Source organism: Hippocampus zosterae, chromosome 20 (genome assembly GCF_025434085.1).
Source record: "Hippocampus zosterae strain Florida chromosome 20, ASM2543408v3, whole genome shotgun sequence".
NCBI classification, from domain to species: domain Eukaryota; kingdom Metazoa; phylum Chordata; class Actinopteri; order Syngnathiformes; family Syngnathidae; genus Hippocampus; species Hippocampus zosterae.
Window position 1 is genome coordinate 3,410,350 of NC_067470.1, and position 17,283 is coordinate 3,427,632.

Consider the following 17,283-nt stretch of genomic DNA (forward strand, 5'->3'; position numbering starts at 1 on the left):
GGCCGTCTTTTTTGGCTGTAAAAAACGCCTTACTATACATGGTCGTTTTTTTCGGCTAAAAATGCCTTACTATACATGGTTGATTTTTTCGGCTAAAAACGCCTTACTATACATGGCCGTCTTTTTTGGCTGTAAAAAAAGCCTTACTATACATGGTCGTTTTCTTCGGCCAAAAACGCCTTAATAAACGATCGTTTTTTTTCAGTCGTTTTTTCCGGCTAAAAATGCCTTACTATACATGGTCGTTTTTTTCGGCTAAAAACGCCTTACTATACATGGTCGATTTCTTCGGCCAAAAACGCCTTAATAAACATGATCGTTTTTTTCAGTCGTTTTTTCCGGCTAAAAATGCCTTACTATACGTGGTCGTTTTTTTTCGGCTAAAAATGCCTTACTATATATGGTCGATTTCTTCGGCCAAAAACGCCTTACTATACATGGTCGTTTTTTTCGGCTAAAAACGCCTTACTATACATGGTCGTTTTTTTCGGCCAAAAACGCCTTACTATACATGGTCGTTTTTTTCGGCTAAAAATGCCTTACTATACATGGTTGATTTTTTCGGCTAAAAACGCCTTACTATACATGGCCGTCTTTTTTGGCTGTAAAAAAAGCCTTACTATACATGGTCGTTTTCTTCGGCCAAAAACGCCTTAATAAACATGATCGTTTTTTTCAGTCGTTTTTTCCGGCTAAAAATGCCTTACTATACATGGTCGTTTTTTTCGGCTAAAAACGCCTTACTATACATGGTCGATTTCTTCGGCCAAAAACGCCTTAATAAACATGATCGTTTTTTTCAGTCGTTTTTTCCGGCTAAAAATGCCTTACTATACATGGTCGTTTTTTTCGGCCAAAAACGCCTTACTATACATGGTCGTTTTTTCGGCTAAAAATGCCTTACTATACATGGTCGTTTTTTTCGGCTAAAAACGCCTTACTATACATGGTCGTTTTTTTCGGCTAAAAACGCCTTACTATACATGGTCGTTTTTTTTCGGCTAAAAACCCCTTACTATACATGGTCTATACAGGGGGAAAGGACCAGTCTACCACTGCCTTCAAATAAATGTCCAAGTTTCTTACTCGCGCAATGCAGTCGCAATAAAAAGTCAGAGGATGTTTACGAAACCTTTTTGTTGTTTATTTTTCACACATTTAGAAAATGAAGCCCACTATACAAATGTCCTCCTGCGTGAGAGAAGCGGCAACATGCAGAAACCTTTGGATATGGCTCTCTGATTGGCTGAAGGCTTGCCATGAGAACAACGAGGCGTTCTTCTCCTTAAAACTCTGCGCCTATTTACAACGTGCGCCGATCGTGGGCGGAAGGGGCATGAGTTCCTTCATGACTGGCGGTCGAGCGCAGAGGTCAGAGTTCAGCCTCCAGTTGGCGGGCAGATGCTCAGCAGATTCGGTGTGGTTTGGCACACACGCGCAACATTTCCGCCACAGATCATGAGCCACACTTTGTTACTCACAGAAGGAAAAAGAACAAGAACACATAAAAATAAAACTGAGGCCATGTAGGGGGCGTGCGCGTGCCTGCGTCTGTATGCGTGTCGTGTTGATCTTGTGGTCTCAAGCCAGGTAGCTGTATGTGTCCTTCTCGCCGTCCACCCGCTCCAAATACTCCTTCTCGATCAGGATGTCGATGCATTTCTGTCCACAAGGGGGAGATGGCCGTCAGTGGGTTTCGCATTTACCGCCAGGACGTGACATGATGACGGGAAGCCGCGTGGGCGCCGGGCACCTTAATGACGGGCACGCGAGGTTTGAAGCGAGACGACAGCTGGTTGAGGACCTCGGCCAGCAGCTGCTGATGCTTCAGCACCTTGCGCATCTTCATGATGCGCACGATGGCCGCCTACGCGGAGACACGGCAACAAATTAACATCGATATGAAACCGCAAACACAAGCAAAAATCCATGCACGTGCGTGCGCGCACACACACACAAAGCAATCAAGACTATCGCACTCAAAAATGTACGCACACCCGCAAAAGACCCACCCAATCAAAGATACAAACATGTGCACACGTGAGCATTACAGCAAGATTGATTTGGATGTCAAATGTGATTGATTTCCTTCCCGACCAAGTTGGACAACGGGCGCGTGCGCGTACGCTGACCTGAATGAGGAGCTTGCGGTCCTCCTCGATGTTCTTGTGCGTGGTCTCTTGCTCTTGTTTCTGCTCCGTCTTCATGGGCACGTTGATGTTGACACGCAACTTTTTACTACACACACAGACACGCGCGCGTCAGCAAAGACGGCAGCGGCCGAGCACAAAGTGGGCGGGCGACGCGCTCTGACTTTTTGTATCCCAGGAAGAGTTTGATGACGGTGTCGGGTTTGAAGTCCACCTCGTCCACGTTAGCATTCTCGTCCTCCAGAACCTGATGGAAAGACGGGACGCGCGTGAGCCCGGCGCGAGAGTCCGGAGAGCCGACGCTCGACTCACCAGCAGTTTGGACTTCAACAAGATCTGTAGAACTTGAATGAGGATCTCCTGAAAGCAGGAAGAGGCTTGAAACAAATGAGGCATCACATTTTGCTTGACAATCAAACAAACAATGACACAAATGTCATCCCCCCCCCCCCCCCCCCCCCCCGTGAACAGCCCAACGGGGCAAAAGTCTGCGATCGCACCGTTTTGATCTGCGTGCTGTCGGAGAGCTGCTGCACGCTGTAGCTGTCCTCCGTGTTGTACTGCAGCAGGATGGCCATCTGGAAGGTGGAGGCCTGCAGCGTGTACCTGGGGCAAAAAGGGGGGTTGTGAGTCTTGTTGGGACGGAGAGGGGAGGCGGGGGGGGGGGGGGGGGGGGGAACGGAGGACGCACCTGTTCTTGAAGCAATTGGCCACCAGCTCGCCTTTGGACAGGTGGTAAAGCCACGTCAACTTCCTGCCGCTGTGTCTGCTGGCGTAGAACGCCGTGAAGCGTTGGTAGCTTCTCTCCAGCTGAACAAAGGCACGCAACGCATCGCTCAGGAAGTCGGCAGGCCACTCGACTGACGTGCGCGCGCACGTGTGCTTGTTACCTCAGAGGGGAGCGCAAAGGTACACGACTGCTGGAAAGGCCACGAGCCGGAACTCAGAACCTGAATACTGAAGTCCACTGCAAACAACGACAGCAGCACTTTGGAGCAACAACTATTCGCTCGACAACGATTTGTAACGTGCGACTATTGTCAGATAAATCGCGCGCGCGATCGAGTGACTGACAATCGAGAGGTTCCGAGTTGGTGAGGTGTTTCTTGAACTGCTCGTTGAGGTCCTTGCTGACGCCGATGTCCTGGAACATCCTCTGAAGTTTGGACGTGTACTCGAAGCCGCACGCTTGCTGCAAAAGCGCAAAGACAAACATCGATGAAGGGGGTGGACAAGATGGCCGCCGCCGCCGCGCGCGCGCGAGCCGAGAGGTCTCAAGTCACCTTGAGTTTGGAAATCATGCTGGCCTCGGCGTCGTCGCTGGCGCTGTTCTGGTGGACCAAACGCTTGGCCAGCATCTTGGCGTAAAACTTCTGGAAGACGTCCTTGTCCTCGATGTACTTGAAGACGACCATCTGCGAGACGCGACGGGGCCAAAGGCGTCTTTGCAAAGGATGGTGAAGCGCGGCGCGGCGGTCGCGACGGCCTTACCACTTGGTTCAGCGTGTCCTCCAGCTCCGCCTCCTCAGGGTTCTTGGAGCTGAGGAGCAAAACGACAACGAGGTGGGAAGGAAGCCGAGAAAACGGCAAACACGAGCGAGAGCGTCAAGAAAACCCGCCCGGGCGGCGGCGCGTCCGCCCACCTCTTCTTGAGCAGCGAGTCGCAATATCTGGCCAGCAGCTCGGGCGACTTGCTGGACGACTGCGCCATCCTGGTCACGGCGTTATTGTTGATGAAGCGGCCGCATGCCTGAGGGGGGGGGGGGGGCGAGAAGCGTCACAAGGCGCCCGATCCGGGCGGAACCGCCGGCCGACCCCCGGCTGACCTTGTCCAGCGCCGCCACGAAGCCGGCGTCGTTGTTGAAGGCCGACATGACCAAGGCGTTGTACTTCTTGTGCACGTCCAGCGTGGTCTGCACGTACACTTTGGGGTCCTGGACACAACGAGGCACGGAGCAGAACAGGCGGCGTGAGCGCGGCGGCCTGCGCGCGGGGCCGACGTGCGCCGTCGTACGTTGAGCGCCGCCTCGCCGCACTTCTCGATGGCCGCCAGGCCCTGGTTGTGGATGTGAGTCTCCAGAAGCTTCTTCAGCTCTCCCAGGCCGTCCGTGATGCGGGACACCAGGTTGTACATGCGGCCCAAGTCTGACGCACACGCAAGAGCCATCGAGTAGATGACAACATATCGTTCTACCCCCCCCCCCCCCCGCCCCCTTCCTCGCGGCTTACCTTCGTTCTTGTCAGCATCCAGAAGGTTCTGGAACTCGGTGTGAAAGATCTCCAGGTGCTTCTCGATGAGGACCTGCTCGCACTTCCTGGCCAGCTCGTCCTGCGTGGACTCGTGGAGGTACACCTGCACTCGCCGCTGCTCCTCCAGCAGCCGGGCCTCCGCCTAGCGTCAAAAGGCCAGCGTTGACGTCTTCGCCGCCGTCGCCGCCGCCGCCGAAGTGCGCGCCTACCTTCTTCATGTACTCGGTGACGGGGTTCTGCTGCAGGAACTCGGTGCTCTCGCGCGTGTAGAAGCGTTCCGTGTCGGTCAGGAACTGGCACTCAAAGTATTCCTTGTAGACGGACAGCGTGGGGCCTTTGGCGAAGGCGTCCTCCTCGTTCAGGCCCAGCTCCACTAAGGTGGCGCACACACACACACACACACTTTTCCAACAAACGTGATTTTGTGATCGCCACAATCACAAAATCACGCGTGCGAGTGCTTGAGGGCGCCGCTGTTCCAGCCAACCCACCGTAAGACTGGACCACGCCGCTGATGAGGCGAGTGTTGATGGTCTCGCCATTCCTCTCGCGCTCGATGAGCTTCAGCACAGCGTTTGTAACCTGCCGCACAAATTCCAGATCCAAATACGGCACGTGACAAGCGAGCGGCTCAAGTCAACACACACACCCACCTGTTTATTGAGGGGTCGAAACAAACACTCCCTCCAGGTGACCAGTGCCAGCTGCAAACAAGAACAGAGCGGTGGACGCGGTTAGCGGACGGTTGAGGAAGAGGACAAGAAGGAAGTGGAATAAGGGCGGAATCTTTGACTGCTTCCCCAATGAAGAGATTTTTATCAAGCGCAACATGACAAAAAATAAATAAATCCCACTGCCGGGATGAACGGACGAAATCATTCTCAAGGCCATGAATGATGTGATTGACGTAGCAGAACAAAATGTGCTTCAGCGGCCATTTTGTTGTGACATGGCGCGCAAATAAAATGATTTTTCCCCCCCCAGTTTGCTTCATTAGCGCACGTCACGGTGGCCAGGTGACAGGCGGGCTGGCCCGACGAGCGAATGGGCCTCGGATCCCAACCCCGGCCGCGGAACGGAACGGCGCTTCCTTCTGACCGAGTAGATCTCGTAGATGCCCTTGCGTCCCTCGTCACACTCCCGTCTGACCCAGTGGCGGTTGAGGTAGGCACAGATCCCGTTGAGGACTTTACTGGAGAAGCGGTAATCCTCCCACTGCTGAGTGTAGAACTTGAGCACGCACTCGTCCATGAGGTCTTCTCCGTCCTGCCGCGCCACACCAGAGACGTGCGTTGTGTTGCGAGCGCTCGCTGTCTTTTCCGGTGAGCCGGGTGTCGGGACGCGGCGGCGGCGGGGACTCACCTTCAGCAGGCTGGTCAGGTAGTTCTTTAAGAACTCCTTGAGCCTCTTGTAAAGCTCCAGTCCCACAAATTGGGCTCCGCCCGGAGTGCTGGACTTTTTGGAGGGCTTGCTGGGGGGCACCGAGCCCCTGCCCTGGCTGGACTGGTGCACGCTAGTGCAGTAGTTGTACACGTGCCTGACGGGAGGCGTTAAGGAAACAGTGCGGGCGCATGCGTGGCATTATCTTCTCACTCAGCATGAGGAGGATGAGGAGGAAGAGGACAGACTGACAAAGCATGAGCTAGAGAATAAGAGAGAGCGCGAGATGGGTTGCGGATACGTGTAGAGTTCCATGTATCTGGACTTGGCCATGCTCTGCCTGGTGTAGACCTGCTGGATGCCGGCCCGCAGGTCGTCCCAGATCTGGTCCAGGCCGATCGGCTTGAGGCCGTGCGGGTTCTGGGTCCGGTTGGACGACATGGCGGCGGCGGCGGCGGCGTTCTCCGGCGAGAGCGTTCTCTGGGCCGTTCTCCGGCGAGAATGCGGGCGGAGCGGCACGCGGCTCTCAGAGTGCGCGCTCCATGGGGGGGCGGCGTTGGCGACGGGGTGGGGCAGGGCTGCGCTCCCGCTGTGCACGGGCAGGTGGCGCTGTGGGGCGCTCCGACACCGCAGAGCTTCCGCGCTCGTCACCAGCACACCTGGGGAGAGAAACGGTCAACTGATGGCCATTCGGATATTCGGCGGAATTCCTTTGTGAGAGGCTATTTGTGGGCCGTTTAAGTCCAAAAATATCGATTGAATTAAACAACTCTTTTTGGATGCCGTAGCATTAAAGCTTCAGTAATATAGATTTGACCCTGTGTTGTCATTTATAGCTAGGGCCTTTTCGGAAAAAACACAGCAACTCAGCAAAGAAGCGCCATTGAACATGTTTCAACACATACAAAACATAAAAGGATAAAAGGTTTCCCTCACAAAAAAAAAAAACAGCAGGAAAAGGCCCTTTTTTAAAAGTGGAAATTCACAGAAGAATTCCAAGGATGCTGGTAAAGGATAAAAAAAACAACAACAACATCTTAACGGATCAATTGTTGTTCCGGTGCGACCGAAGAGCGCAGGAGTTACGCGATGGGCTTCACTGTTTGCCGTCACGCAGCTAATTCCAGATTAGTCCACTAAACGCCGCGTCATCACCACTTCCGTTTGGCACTCCGCAATCTTCCTCAATCTGTCAAGAACGTGCATGTGAGCCAGCGTCTATGAGAAGACAAGACGGAGAAGCTGCAGCCGTTACCATGACAACAAGGCAAGATGGCAGAGGGGTGAAGGATTCCCTCGCAATCGTTGAAAATTGACGGTGAAGAGATAAAAGACTCATTTTAATTAATTGGACCCCTCCTGAACATGTTCAACTAATTCAAAAAACTTGTTTTGGAGAATTCCTTCGCAGCCGTTCTCGCTCGCTGACAAGATATGGGACACTACTGAATTACATCATTTGGAGGAAAAGCAGATGACTCTTACTTGCTTCCCCCCCAAAAAAAAAGAATCCAAGCGTGCTTACTTCAATCTGTTTGTCAGTCCTTGCTCAAGTTTACTGTAAAAGCGACACGTGAGATAACAGACAATTAAAAATTCTATATTTTAAAATCAAAACAATCAACCAAACCATTTTATCAGATCACCCTGAACAATTATAGTACGAGACTTAATTTGGAGATGATGACGCCTCTTGAAAAAAAAATTAAACTTGAAGGACCAGAATATGCTTCCAATCTCTGAGTGTTTGAGGCGAAGCGTTGTCGCTCTTGGATCAGACGCTGCCATCACTGTCACACCAAATCCAGAAATAAATAGCAACCAGAAAAATCATCTCCGCCTCACGGCGTGAAATGAAACGCCAGTTCAACACCTGACCGTGTAGATTTGCTTTGAGCCATCGAAAATCGACCACTTTCGCTGAACGATTCTGTCAGCGTTTCGTGTGAAAACATGAGAACGCGAAAGTCGATCCAAATCGGAGCAAGTAAGCGAACCAGTGGCTTGGAGGAGATCGTGATCTCGTAGGCGCCCTGTCACGATCGCCGAGTTTTCTTTCCCTCACGTCTGGCAGGTGGCTCGTTCATCGGCTACCATGTCAAACAATCCACGGCGAAAACGTAACGTGCCATCGGAGTTTTCCCCAGTCGGAACCTACTACGCCATCGTGCTAGCCCCTTAGCTCGTGGGCTAGCTCCATTAGCATCGTTAGCTTCGGACGAGCTGCCTTCGAGGATGCGATTCGAGTAAAAGCGGCATCACGACTCGTGCCGAATCGGCCGTGTCAACGCCTTCGGTACCGCTCGATGAATTTTGGTGCTCCAAAGCCGGTCGTCTAGCGTGCTTGCGTTAGGGTTTAAAATGGCAGCCAGGTCCTCAATAATGAGTCAGGAAAACACACCGCTAGTCGTTAGCATTAGCCGGCTAGCTCAGAGGTTGCGGAATTGTCACAAGGAGGTAGCCAAAATAAAGGACAGAAACGGGAAACCATGCGTCCTTACCATCTTTCTAGGCCGTGGCGCTCGGTGTGTAATCGTGGTTTGTGGCGGTCGTGTCCTCTCGCAACAGCTACTCCTGTCGCTGCCGCTACTAACCCGCCGCTAATGCTGCGAAGTGCGGTGGCCAACTGCAGCTAAGTGCTAACTCGCTCTGCTTCGCACAAAGATCAGATCAGCAAGCGCCGATTCATGCTGCCTTCGGGGACACTCAGAAATACGACAGACGCAAACTCAAGTAAAAGCATGCCCGACAGTTCACCCCTCGGTAAACATTGATTTCATAGCAGTCAATACTATTCCGCCATTTTCACCGTTCTACTCTCGCCACACCTGCCCAGAGACTGAAAACATGCCAACGGAATCCCCTAAAGACCCAATTGCCCGACAATAAAACATTCAAGTGAAGAGAAGCGAGACGTTCAAGCATAAAAATCGGCCCATCTTTCCTCCTCATGCGTGTATACCAATTCAACCCATTGCAGCTTGAAGTCTCACATTCTCACTTTTCAGCAATTATATTTGAGTGCAGCATCATCTCTTGATTCACACGCAATTTCAACACAAATTGCAGTATCTGGTTTGTTGTGCAGTTGAACAAAATATTAACAAGGACACTCAAAATACTTATTAAAAACTGGTGACTTATGATTTTTAATTGCAGTGGAATTATATTCCACCAACGACGCCCTGTGAAATGTCTTCTTTTTAAATACCTGCCTCTCCGTTTCGTGAAGATCAGCGTCGGTTATTCGAAGCAGTCATTGAATGCAGCGCTTACGTCACAGGATGGCATTGCGGTGGGACTACAACAATGGCCGCCATCGCCTGAATAAGTTTTCAAGCATGCGCGTCGGACATGACACGTGACGTACCCGGAAAAACTTCTTCGTACACAGATTCGCGTTTTCGAAATGTAAACCCGAACCCTGCGAGACACGATTCACTATACTGAGAGCATTAATATACGCTGAATGGTCGATGTCAACAGTGAAGTTTGTTCTTTGAGAGGTTCTCCGAACCCTGTACCGGGATCCTGGCGCAAAACACGCATTTATGTGTAGCCAGCCAAAATGTAACGCAATTTCTCACTATCTGGCAACGTCGTGACCCAGAACGACTTCTTCCTAACGCAGACGCGATTCTCACACTTATCGCAAATTGAGAAACAGAGACAGACTGCGAGTGGCAGAAAATCTGACTGTACTTTTCGAGACCACGAGTGTCACAAGACCAAGTTGACCAAGGGAGGGGAAAATAAACACTTATTTTGCAATAACACTGGATTGTGGGTGTATGGGGATGGAAGTGGCTGAGAAAAATAAATATGAAGAAAAATGTGTGGTTCAAGCTCAGGCATTGAGAATGTCAAGGAACTATCCACGGTGTCAACGATGCAGTTGCACACGGGTGACAGGAAAAGTGATGCTGGCAGCATGAAATCAGAGCCCTCACTTGAGAAGGCTCTCTTCGAATGAACTGCTACATCATGGGAACTTGAACAACTGTCACCCATGTTGGGTGGTTGGCCGGTGCAAAAGCAGAACATGGAGGCGTGAGTGAAATACATTAGTCAAATGTTACAGAAAACACTCCAATCTTAGGATTATTGTCGTTTCAATAAACCAATAAATGTACTGTGACTGCGTGCAAATGTAACTGTCAATTGAACTGTAAATTTGATAATATGACATTAGCAAGAGGACAAAATCAAATGTCATGGTCTTCCGCTGTCCCAAATAAATAAACTAACTTCCAGTATCAAATTGTTGCGCGATTTAAAAAGATTTTATCCGGTTTGTTTTTAATTCTAAGCAGTCATCCAGCGCTGCGCGTGGTGCTGTCTCGCTTTAGTGGGACTGACACGAGTGTGTCGTCAGTGGAGCGAAAGCGGGCCGCTGAGCTGACGAGCTGGCGTCAAACTCGTAGCCACCTGAAGTGGGCTTGGGCTGGCTCCCTTTCCGTCGCGAACATGGACACAGAATGGCTGACAGACGGGCCACAAGGAAACAAAACACGACAAATCAACTTTGCCTGCGAACTAACAGATGCCAGACACGCATAAGCAAGCGTGCGTGTTATAGACCCGAGATATAAATAGATCCCATTTTAAGTGGGGCAGCCCGTTGCTTCGAAACGGCAGCGCGTCCCCATATTGAATGTGTCAATCCTGACCGTAAACTAACGTAAGTTAATGGACTGAACCCCAGAAAGCGGCAGGACTACACAGTTAATGGGTCTCATCGACAAATTACACACATATCTATTTGAGAAACAACATACGAAACTTTGTGCCAGTTAAATTTTCCTTAAAAGGGATTATGAACAGTGCATCTCCGATTATAACATTTAATAGAAATGTGTTCACCCGTGTAATGTAAATTTTTGGGGGGTGGGGGTTGGGAACAGATAAATGGCATTTCCTTTTTAATTTGGGAGAATTTCTACGTTCTTGAGCACGGCACGAACTAAACATGTAATAACGTCAATATAGCACTTTGCACATTCAATATGGCGCCGATGTTTCCGTCCGATTCTGGGCTAAGGCGGGGCCTAAATCTATCTATTTGAAGTCTCGGCCGAGTGTGGCTGTGACGAGGAAGTCACCGCTGACAGCGACGAGACTGCACTAGTACATTCGTTCAGCCTCGACTAGTAGCCTCGACTAGTCCGCTCGGATGGTGGGCTGAGCCAGGCACACTCTCATCTCTCTCTACTGCTGGCTGTCTTGCTGACACTGCTCGCCCGTTGTCGTGGTGACAATGTTCCGTGGGGCGGATGGAGCAGCGGATGGACCGGGCCGAAATGCTACGCTGACGCCAGGAGGCAAGAACCCGCCGAACCGAGCCAGCTGACACTTGCTTAGCATCACTCGTGTTGTTAGCTGGACACTTTGCTAGCTGAGGCCTGGCTTTCGTTTTTTTCTTTTTTTTGGGGGGGGGGCGCCTACTGTCAGCGTGAATCCACTTGACAAGAGTGTACGGCGCTAATGCTCATCATTTTTGATACGATAATAATGACATTGTGCTAACATGTGGATGTCGTGCGTGGTCGCGCACCTGCTTGCGTGGCGACTACGCCCAATGAGCAGAATGAATTATTTTCCCATTACAAGATCTATTGAGCCAAAGCACATATTTAACATGAGAAAAATGTCACGGCACAACACCGAAAAAGCGGCTTCACATGTCTATTATCGACACTGCCATCTACTGGAAGAGCATTTAATTGCCTGACACTACACGTCGCTGACAATGATAACCAGACACGTTTGAACATACAGTATTCTCAATTTAATTGTTTGCGATAAATACATTTTTTAATGAGAGTGATGAGGGCAAATGAACAAACACGTTTAAATGAACCAATTTAAGTCTAATTGAATGTTAAAATTGACAAATTCTACAAGTAGTTAAGGACTGCTGAAAAGGTAAAAGCTCGGTGAACTGAGCCTTTGCCGTCGAAACGTCCCCGCTATTTTAAGGCTAACACTTCATGGAAAACAGCATTGACAGATGAGCATTAGACTCCGGAACCCTTTGAGCAAAAGCTATTTGAACAGAAATGCTGGAGCAACACATGAAGCCAAACAATATTGCAATACTTCCAGACATATTTTTATCCAGGGGAAAAACAACAACTACAAAACAAGAAGCGAATAATATCGCAGCTGCCCGAATCCCAGAGCAGTGGTAACGCATATTCGATCCGGTCTGTATGACTGTATTACACTGCCTCCTGGTGGTCAAAGCAGAAACACAGTAACGAGTATCTTCATTGAATTGAAGCGTGATGATGCACTGTTGAATTTCTTACATTAAATGTCATCATAGTGTTACTCTTTGTTATATCAAGTAAAATATTTAGAGTGCTATTCTCCTTAATCAAAAACACCCAGTACCGGTACTCAGTACTTGCTCGTAATTGCATGTTTATCTCTAGGCCGCTAAAGCTTTGCAGGATGGACAAGGAGGCAGTTGGTTCGAGCACATCAGAACGTGGACTGACCTCCTCTGACACATCCCCATCCCCGGGTGCGCCGGCGCCACCCCGCCTCACCCCTAACCCCATGCTGCTGCTGGACTCGCCGGTTCCCCTGCAGACGCCCGTCACCTCCTCCCCGCCACCACCGCTCACCCCAGCGCCCTCCATCTCCGCACCCAAAATGGTGGCGGCAGCGGCTCGGACTTCCTCTCCTCACATCCTGGTCCCCGTACCCCCCAAGCTGATCACCACGGCGAGCCCTGCCCTTCGCACATATCCTCGCCCCATCCTTCCCTGCGCCTCCAAAACCACCCCGCATACCTCGTCGTCTTCTGCAGAAGACGCCGCTTCTTCTGCTTCCTCATCAACGTCCACCTTGTCACCCAAGACGTCCAGCACGCTGACCAATGGGAGCGCAAGGAGCGTTCCCACACCCATCTGCAACACCATCACGCCCTTCCACACACCCGCTAGTCCACCTGGAAGACAGGTAGCGCTATGCTGTCCCCTGCAGGAACATGTCAGTATTACAACCTGGAGATGCTGGTTTATTACAGTTATCTTGGCAACCATAGAAGCAAAGCCGGCGTTATTGTTCTGTTCAATGCCTGTAGTAGCGTCAGCATGATAATCTCAATTGACAAACATTTATGCAAAGCTAACAGTAACCCGGCTGTGTGCAGGCGGCGCTGCCTCACCCGGCGAGCTCGCTGGGCCCCCCTGCTGCCAGGCACAGGACTTCCCAGCAGACTTTGCTCCTGGGAAAAGGTCTCAAAGGCCCTGGACAAGAGCAGGTGCTGCTCAGAGCTCAGATGGTAAACATGCACACAGACACACACACACATTCACATCCACGGGGATGTTGCCGCGTCCATGGTGACAGTGTAGGGAGCCTCTGGGAGGTTTCTAGTTCCCGTCAGTCTACACACAGTTGTGTATAATGCGCAGTGGCATCGTGACTTACGAGTGCCACAATAAATACACAAACTAAGGTCAAGTGAATTAACTCGTGCAACGAGGATGTGTAATCAACCGAAAGGCCCTCGATAAACTTGCTCCGGCACAAAAAAAAAAAAAAAATCAAGACATGCCAGTTTTCATGCCAAGGGAACATGCAATTGTCTTCGAAAATAGAAGTGCAACATGCTCAATGTACTTCTTGTGACATTTTCATTTGGCAAGGTACGCTCTTTAAAATGTTGGAATCTGCACTTTTGCTAATTAAATTTTGGGAACGGCTGTATTAGTTAAGGTGAGGGAAGTGGTTGCCTTCTTGTGCGTGCAGTTGATTCTCACATCTGTTATGCGGGCTGTCCCCCCCCCCCCCCTCAGGTGAGCAACGCGGGCACGGCAAGCGGCGGCCGCGTGGCCTCGTCTTGTCCTCTGTCCGTTTGTGGCACGCAGCTCCAGAGCAGGACACCGAGGCCGCCGCTGCCTGCCGCCCTGGCCGCGCCCCCCTCCCTGCGCCTGAAGCCCCCTGCCTCGGCCCCACCTCCACTCTCTCGCCCGCAGACGGCACTCTTCCCTCTTCTGAGGCCGCGCCCTCCGTCCGCGCCTGGCCGACACCTGTCGGTGCCGCCTCCAAGTAAGCCAGGCGTGGTTCCATTGAGTCGGGACCGAGAAGTGCAAAATGATCGATTGCTTCATTCGGAACATCTGTCAAGCAAAAAAAAAAGCTCACGAAAAAGTATCTTCGAACATCTCTAAATGATGAAACAAGTTGTCAGAAAGTGCTCATGTTGTCAGCTTATGCTCGTCTTTTCTGTCTTTCCTTGGTCCAAAGCGCTCTACTCACCGGTCCGAGCCGTCCCCCTGCGGCCCAAAGTTCAGTCCGCGCAAGCGCCGTCGCCGCGCCTTCCTTCCGCTCTCCAGACGCCGCCGGCCAGCCGGCCCCAGACAGGGGTCAGCATCCTCCCCGCAAGCGCCCCTCTCCCCACCGCGTCGTCCTCGGAGACGGCGCCGCCCGCATCCCGGCGACTACAAATCATCGCTCTCTCCTCGGCTTGGCCGCCGCCGCCGCCTTTCGCCCAAAACGCGCGGCCGACTCTGAGCAGACGGGAAGCTCTTCCGCCCCCTCAAATCGCCGCTTCGCCTCCCCGTCGGAAGGAGAGCGACGCTCTGCCGGGAGGCCTCGGAGACATCCAAGTGGCTGAAAATGACCAAAGAAAGGAAGCTGAGGAGGAATCGAACGCGGCGGCGGCGCGGAAGGATGCCGACCTCCTGCAGCGAGGCCAAATGGATGTGACGGAGGAAGGTCGCGGCGGCGCAACGGCGCACGGCGACCGGGAACACCCCATGGAGCTCCAAGAGGAAGGCGACAGTCAGCCACAAACACTCAAAGAGGGAAAAAAAGCAAAATCGTACGTCAGAGAGACTTTCCTTCCGGAAGAACTTCCCGTCCGGCATGTGGAAGCGCTTCCTGTCCCACATCCGCCTCCAGAGCCTGGCGTGAACGCCATCAGACTACCGGAGCTTCCCGGAGACAAGGCGGAACTCTGTGATGACATCAGTGACAATAAAAACGACAACATCAATGAGAACGTGTCCGCGCAATCCGACAACCACTCAGGTAACACTTCCTGTGTGTGTTGTGGTGTTTAGTGCACGCGTGTCCTTGATGCGATGATGCAAAGTGTATCGCGTAAAAACAAACGTTTCTTTGCAGCGCCATATTGATTTTGTGACCTTGTGACCTTGTCCTGAGGTGACCCGTGTTTGTTGTTGTCGTTTCAGCGTTGTCCAGCCTGTCGTCGCAGTCTCCGCCGTCGTCCCCGGTGACCGATCCCGCCTCTCACGCCGCCGCCCAGCCGCTCAACCTCAGCCAATCGCGTCGGGCCGTGGGCGACGGGAGTCGGGGGGAGGGCCAAACCCCGACGGAAGCGGAGCCGCCTCTCGACCGGTCGGAAGACGAGGTGGAGGGCGGAGCGGCGGACGGGCCGTGGGAGTCGAGGGCGTGGCCTGAAGGCAGGGACGTCTTGACGCACGTGGTCGAAGGCTTCGTCATACAGGAAGGACTGCAACCCTTTCCTGTATGCACAACACGGAAAGACGCACGCACACACACGCGGTTGTAACAAACGGCTGCGTGAAAAACAAGTGATGTTCCGTCACCAACAATCTCCCGTTTGCGTCGTTCCAGGTGAACCGCTCGTCGCTGCTTTTGCTTCCTACGCCGCCGCAGGCGCAGAAAGTCAACGGGAGCGACGGCCAAGCGCCCGTCACGGTAACCGAGGAATCGACGGAACGCTGGGAACATTCGACGGACTCGCCAGACGAGGACGGCAAAGGCGCACAACAACACGCAACGCGTACGAGATTCTTTAGCTGCCTTGGCAGTTAATATGTTACAAAAAAAAAGAACCCATCTGAAAATAGTAGAAAAAAATTCCCCTTGGTGTGGGGGGGGTAGCTTACCCCCTCCTCTTCTTCTTCTTGTGTTCAATTGATGTTGTCCTCTTGACTGGCGTTTCAGGCGCTTCCCATTGCGAGCGCGCCGTCCTCCACTGCCAGTTCTGCGGCAAGAGAGGCCACGCCCACAACTTCATGCGCTCCAAACGCTTCTGCTCCACCTCCTGCGCTCGCGGGTGAGACAAATAGCTTCTCGAGTCGTACTCGCTTTCCGTGGTCGTCCTCGGCATCACTGTCGGCGTTGACAAAACTGGGCCGTCGTCGTCGTCCTCACCGGCAGGTTCAACGTTCGCCTGACCAAGCGCCTGCGAGCGCTGAGCGCCGGCAGCCGCGCCGAGAAGCCGCCTCGACCGGTCCTCAACAGGGCGCAGTCCGTCCCGGGGAAACCGATCCTGCTCAGACTGGTGAGAAAAACGCAACACCGCACTTTGGATTTGTTGTCGCCTTTGAAGCATCTTTGTACGTCAGCCTCACACTTTGGAGCTTCTGGACTCAAGGCTCACGTGGCCAGTCCAGGTTGTAGTCAACTTTTAAACACAACTTTTGGATGTCTCCGCAGCCTCGCGATCTATGGAGCGCCGGACGCAGAGACAAGGAAACCAAGGAGGACAAGAAGGTGGCGGCGACGGAGGAAGAGGATGAGGAGGACATGGAGGCAGCTGGTGAGGAGGAAGACCAGGACGACGAAGGGGCGGAGGAACCGGCGGTCGCCGTGACAACAAGGATGGAGAGTCCGGCGTCAGAGAGAGCGAGGACGTCCACGACATCGGCTGTGGCGACGGTCGCCGCGTCCACGCCCACGAGCACCTTTAAGCCTGAGCCCTCGCAGTGGACTGTCGAGGATGTCACGGCTTTCATACACACACTGCCCGGTAAGCCCCCCCCACCCCCATCCCCTCTCACGCACACACACAGACACACACTTACGTGCATTTGTGCGCGTTTTAGGCTGCGGAGAGGTTTCGGCGGCTTTCCGTCTTCAGGAGATCGACGGCCAAGCGTTGCTTCTGCTGACTGAAGAACATCTGATGGGCAGCATGAATATCAAACTGGGACCCGCGCTCAAGATCTGCGCGCACATCAACGCGCTCAAGAACCTGTAAGGAGCCGGAGGACGCGTGTAGCACGAGGCACATCAATCTGAAGGCGAATAATAAATGGGAGTCATTTTGTGTATAAGCTGCTGAAGACTTGAAGGATTTTCAACATTTAATATATCAAATTTTGTCTATTTAGTTTTTTTTTTTAGAATGTGTAGTCCAAGACAAATCTATGCCGTAGCTCACATAACCACTGTGTATGTGCGTGTGTGTAAAAATATGACAAAAATCAAAATAATGAAAGGTGACCCTTTGTATGTGATTGCTGAAAATGTGATGTTTTATATTCCCCACCAACAGAAAACAAACCCGCACTCTTAAACCGTCAACATTTTTATGATATACTGCTTGGAAATATTTAATAAAAGCAATTCATCTTACCTTCGCCTGTTTTCCAATGCAACGGTCAGCTGATCCGATTCCATGCCGTGCAAGTTTTTTACCTGCAGTCAAATCCAACACGCAACACAATCGGACAAACGCTGGAGCCGGTGGCCATTCGATGGCAGCTTTTGG

At 52.0% G+C, this 17,283-nt stretch overlaps 2 protein-coding genes across 3 annotated transcripts; one reads left to right on the forward strand and one right to left on the reverse strand.

The window, feature by feature from the left end:
* Positions 1 to 1,122: 1,122 nt before the first annotated feature.
* LOC127592793 (cullin-1) lies at positions 1,123 to 8,450 on the reverse strand. The gene is made up of 22 exons (XM_052053724.1): positions 8,282 to 8,450; positions 6,082 to 6,439; positions 5,763 to 5,937; positions 5,499 to 5,666; positions 5,054 to 5,104; positions 4,892 to 4,982; positions 4,610 to 4,773; positions 4,380 to 4,542; positions 4,165 to 4,295; positions 3,977 to 4,084; positions 3,794 to 3,900; positions 3,642 to 3,690; positions 3,434 to 3,565; positions 3,225 to 3,342; positions 3,041 to 3,117; positions 2,842 to 2,960; positions 2,651 to 2,756; positions 2,463 to 2,510; positions 2,315 to 2,397; positions 2,133 to 2,238; positions 1,754 to 1,867; positions 1,123 to 1,662 (listed from the first exon to the last, which is right to left on the reverse strand). The coding sequence occupies exons 2-22, from the start codon at positions 6,219 to 6,221 to the stop codon at positions 1,582 to 1,584; spliced, it is 2,331 nt and encodes a 776-aa protein (XP_051909684.1). The 5' UTR covers positions 6,222 to 6,439; positions 8,282 to 8,450; the 3' UTR covers positions 1,123 to 1,581.
* Positions 8,451 to 10,839: 2,389 nt separating this feature from the next.
* On the forward strand, positions 10,840 to 17,147 carry LOC127592764 (polyhomeotic-like protein 3). Of its 2 annotated transcripts, none has more exons than XM_052053668.1 (11): positions 10,840 to 11,101; positions 12,218 to 12,779; positions 12,943 to 13,074; positions 13,592 to 13,844; positions 14,043 to 14,828; positions 14,993 to 15,288; positions 15,399 to 15,567; positions 15,732 to 15,843; positions 15,948 to 16,071; positions 16,227 to 16,539; positions 16,616 to 17,147. In XM_052053668.1, the coding sequence occupies exons 2-11, from the start codon at positions 12,237 to 12,239 to the stop codon at positions 16,768 to 16,770; spliced, it is 2,883 nt and encodes a 960-aa protein (XP_051909628.1). In that variant the 5' UTR covers positions 10,840 to 11,101; positions 12,218 to 12,236; the 3' UTR covers positions 16,771 to 17,147. The 2 variants fall into 2 exon arrangements, with proteins under 2 accessions (XP_051909628.1, XP_051909629.1); XM_052053669.1 differs by having other exon boundaries at positions 10,841 to 11,101; positions 12,218 to 12,749.
* Positions 17,148 to 17,283: the final 136 nt, after the last annotated feature.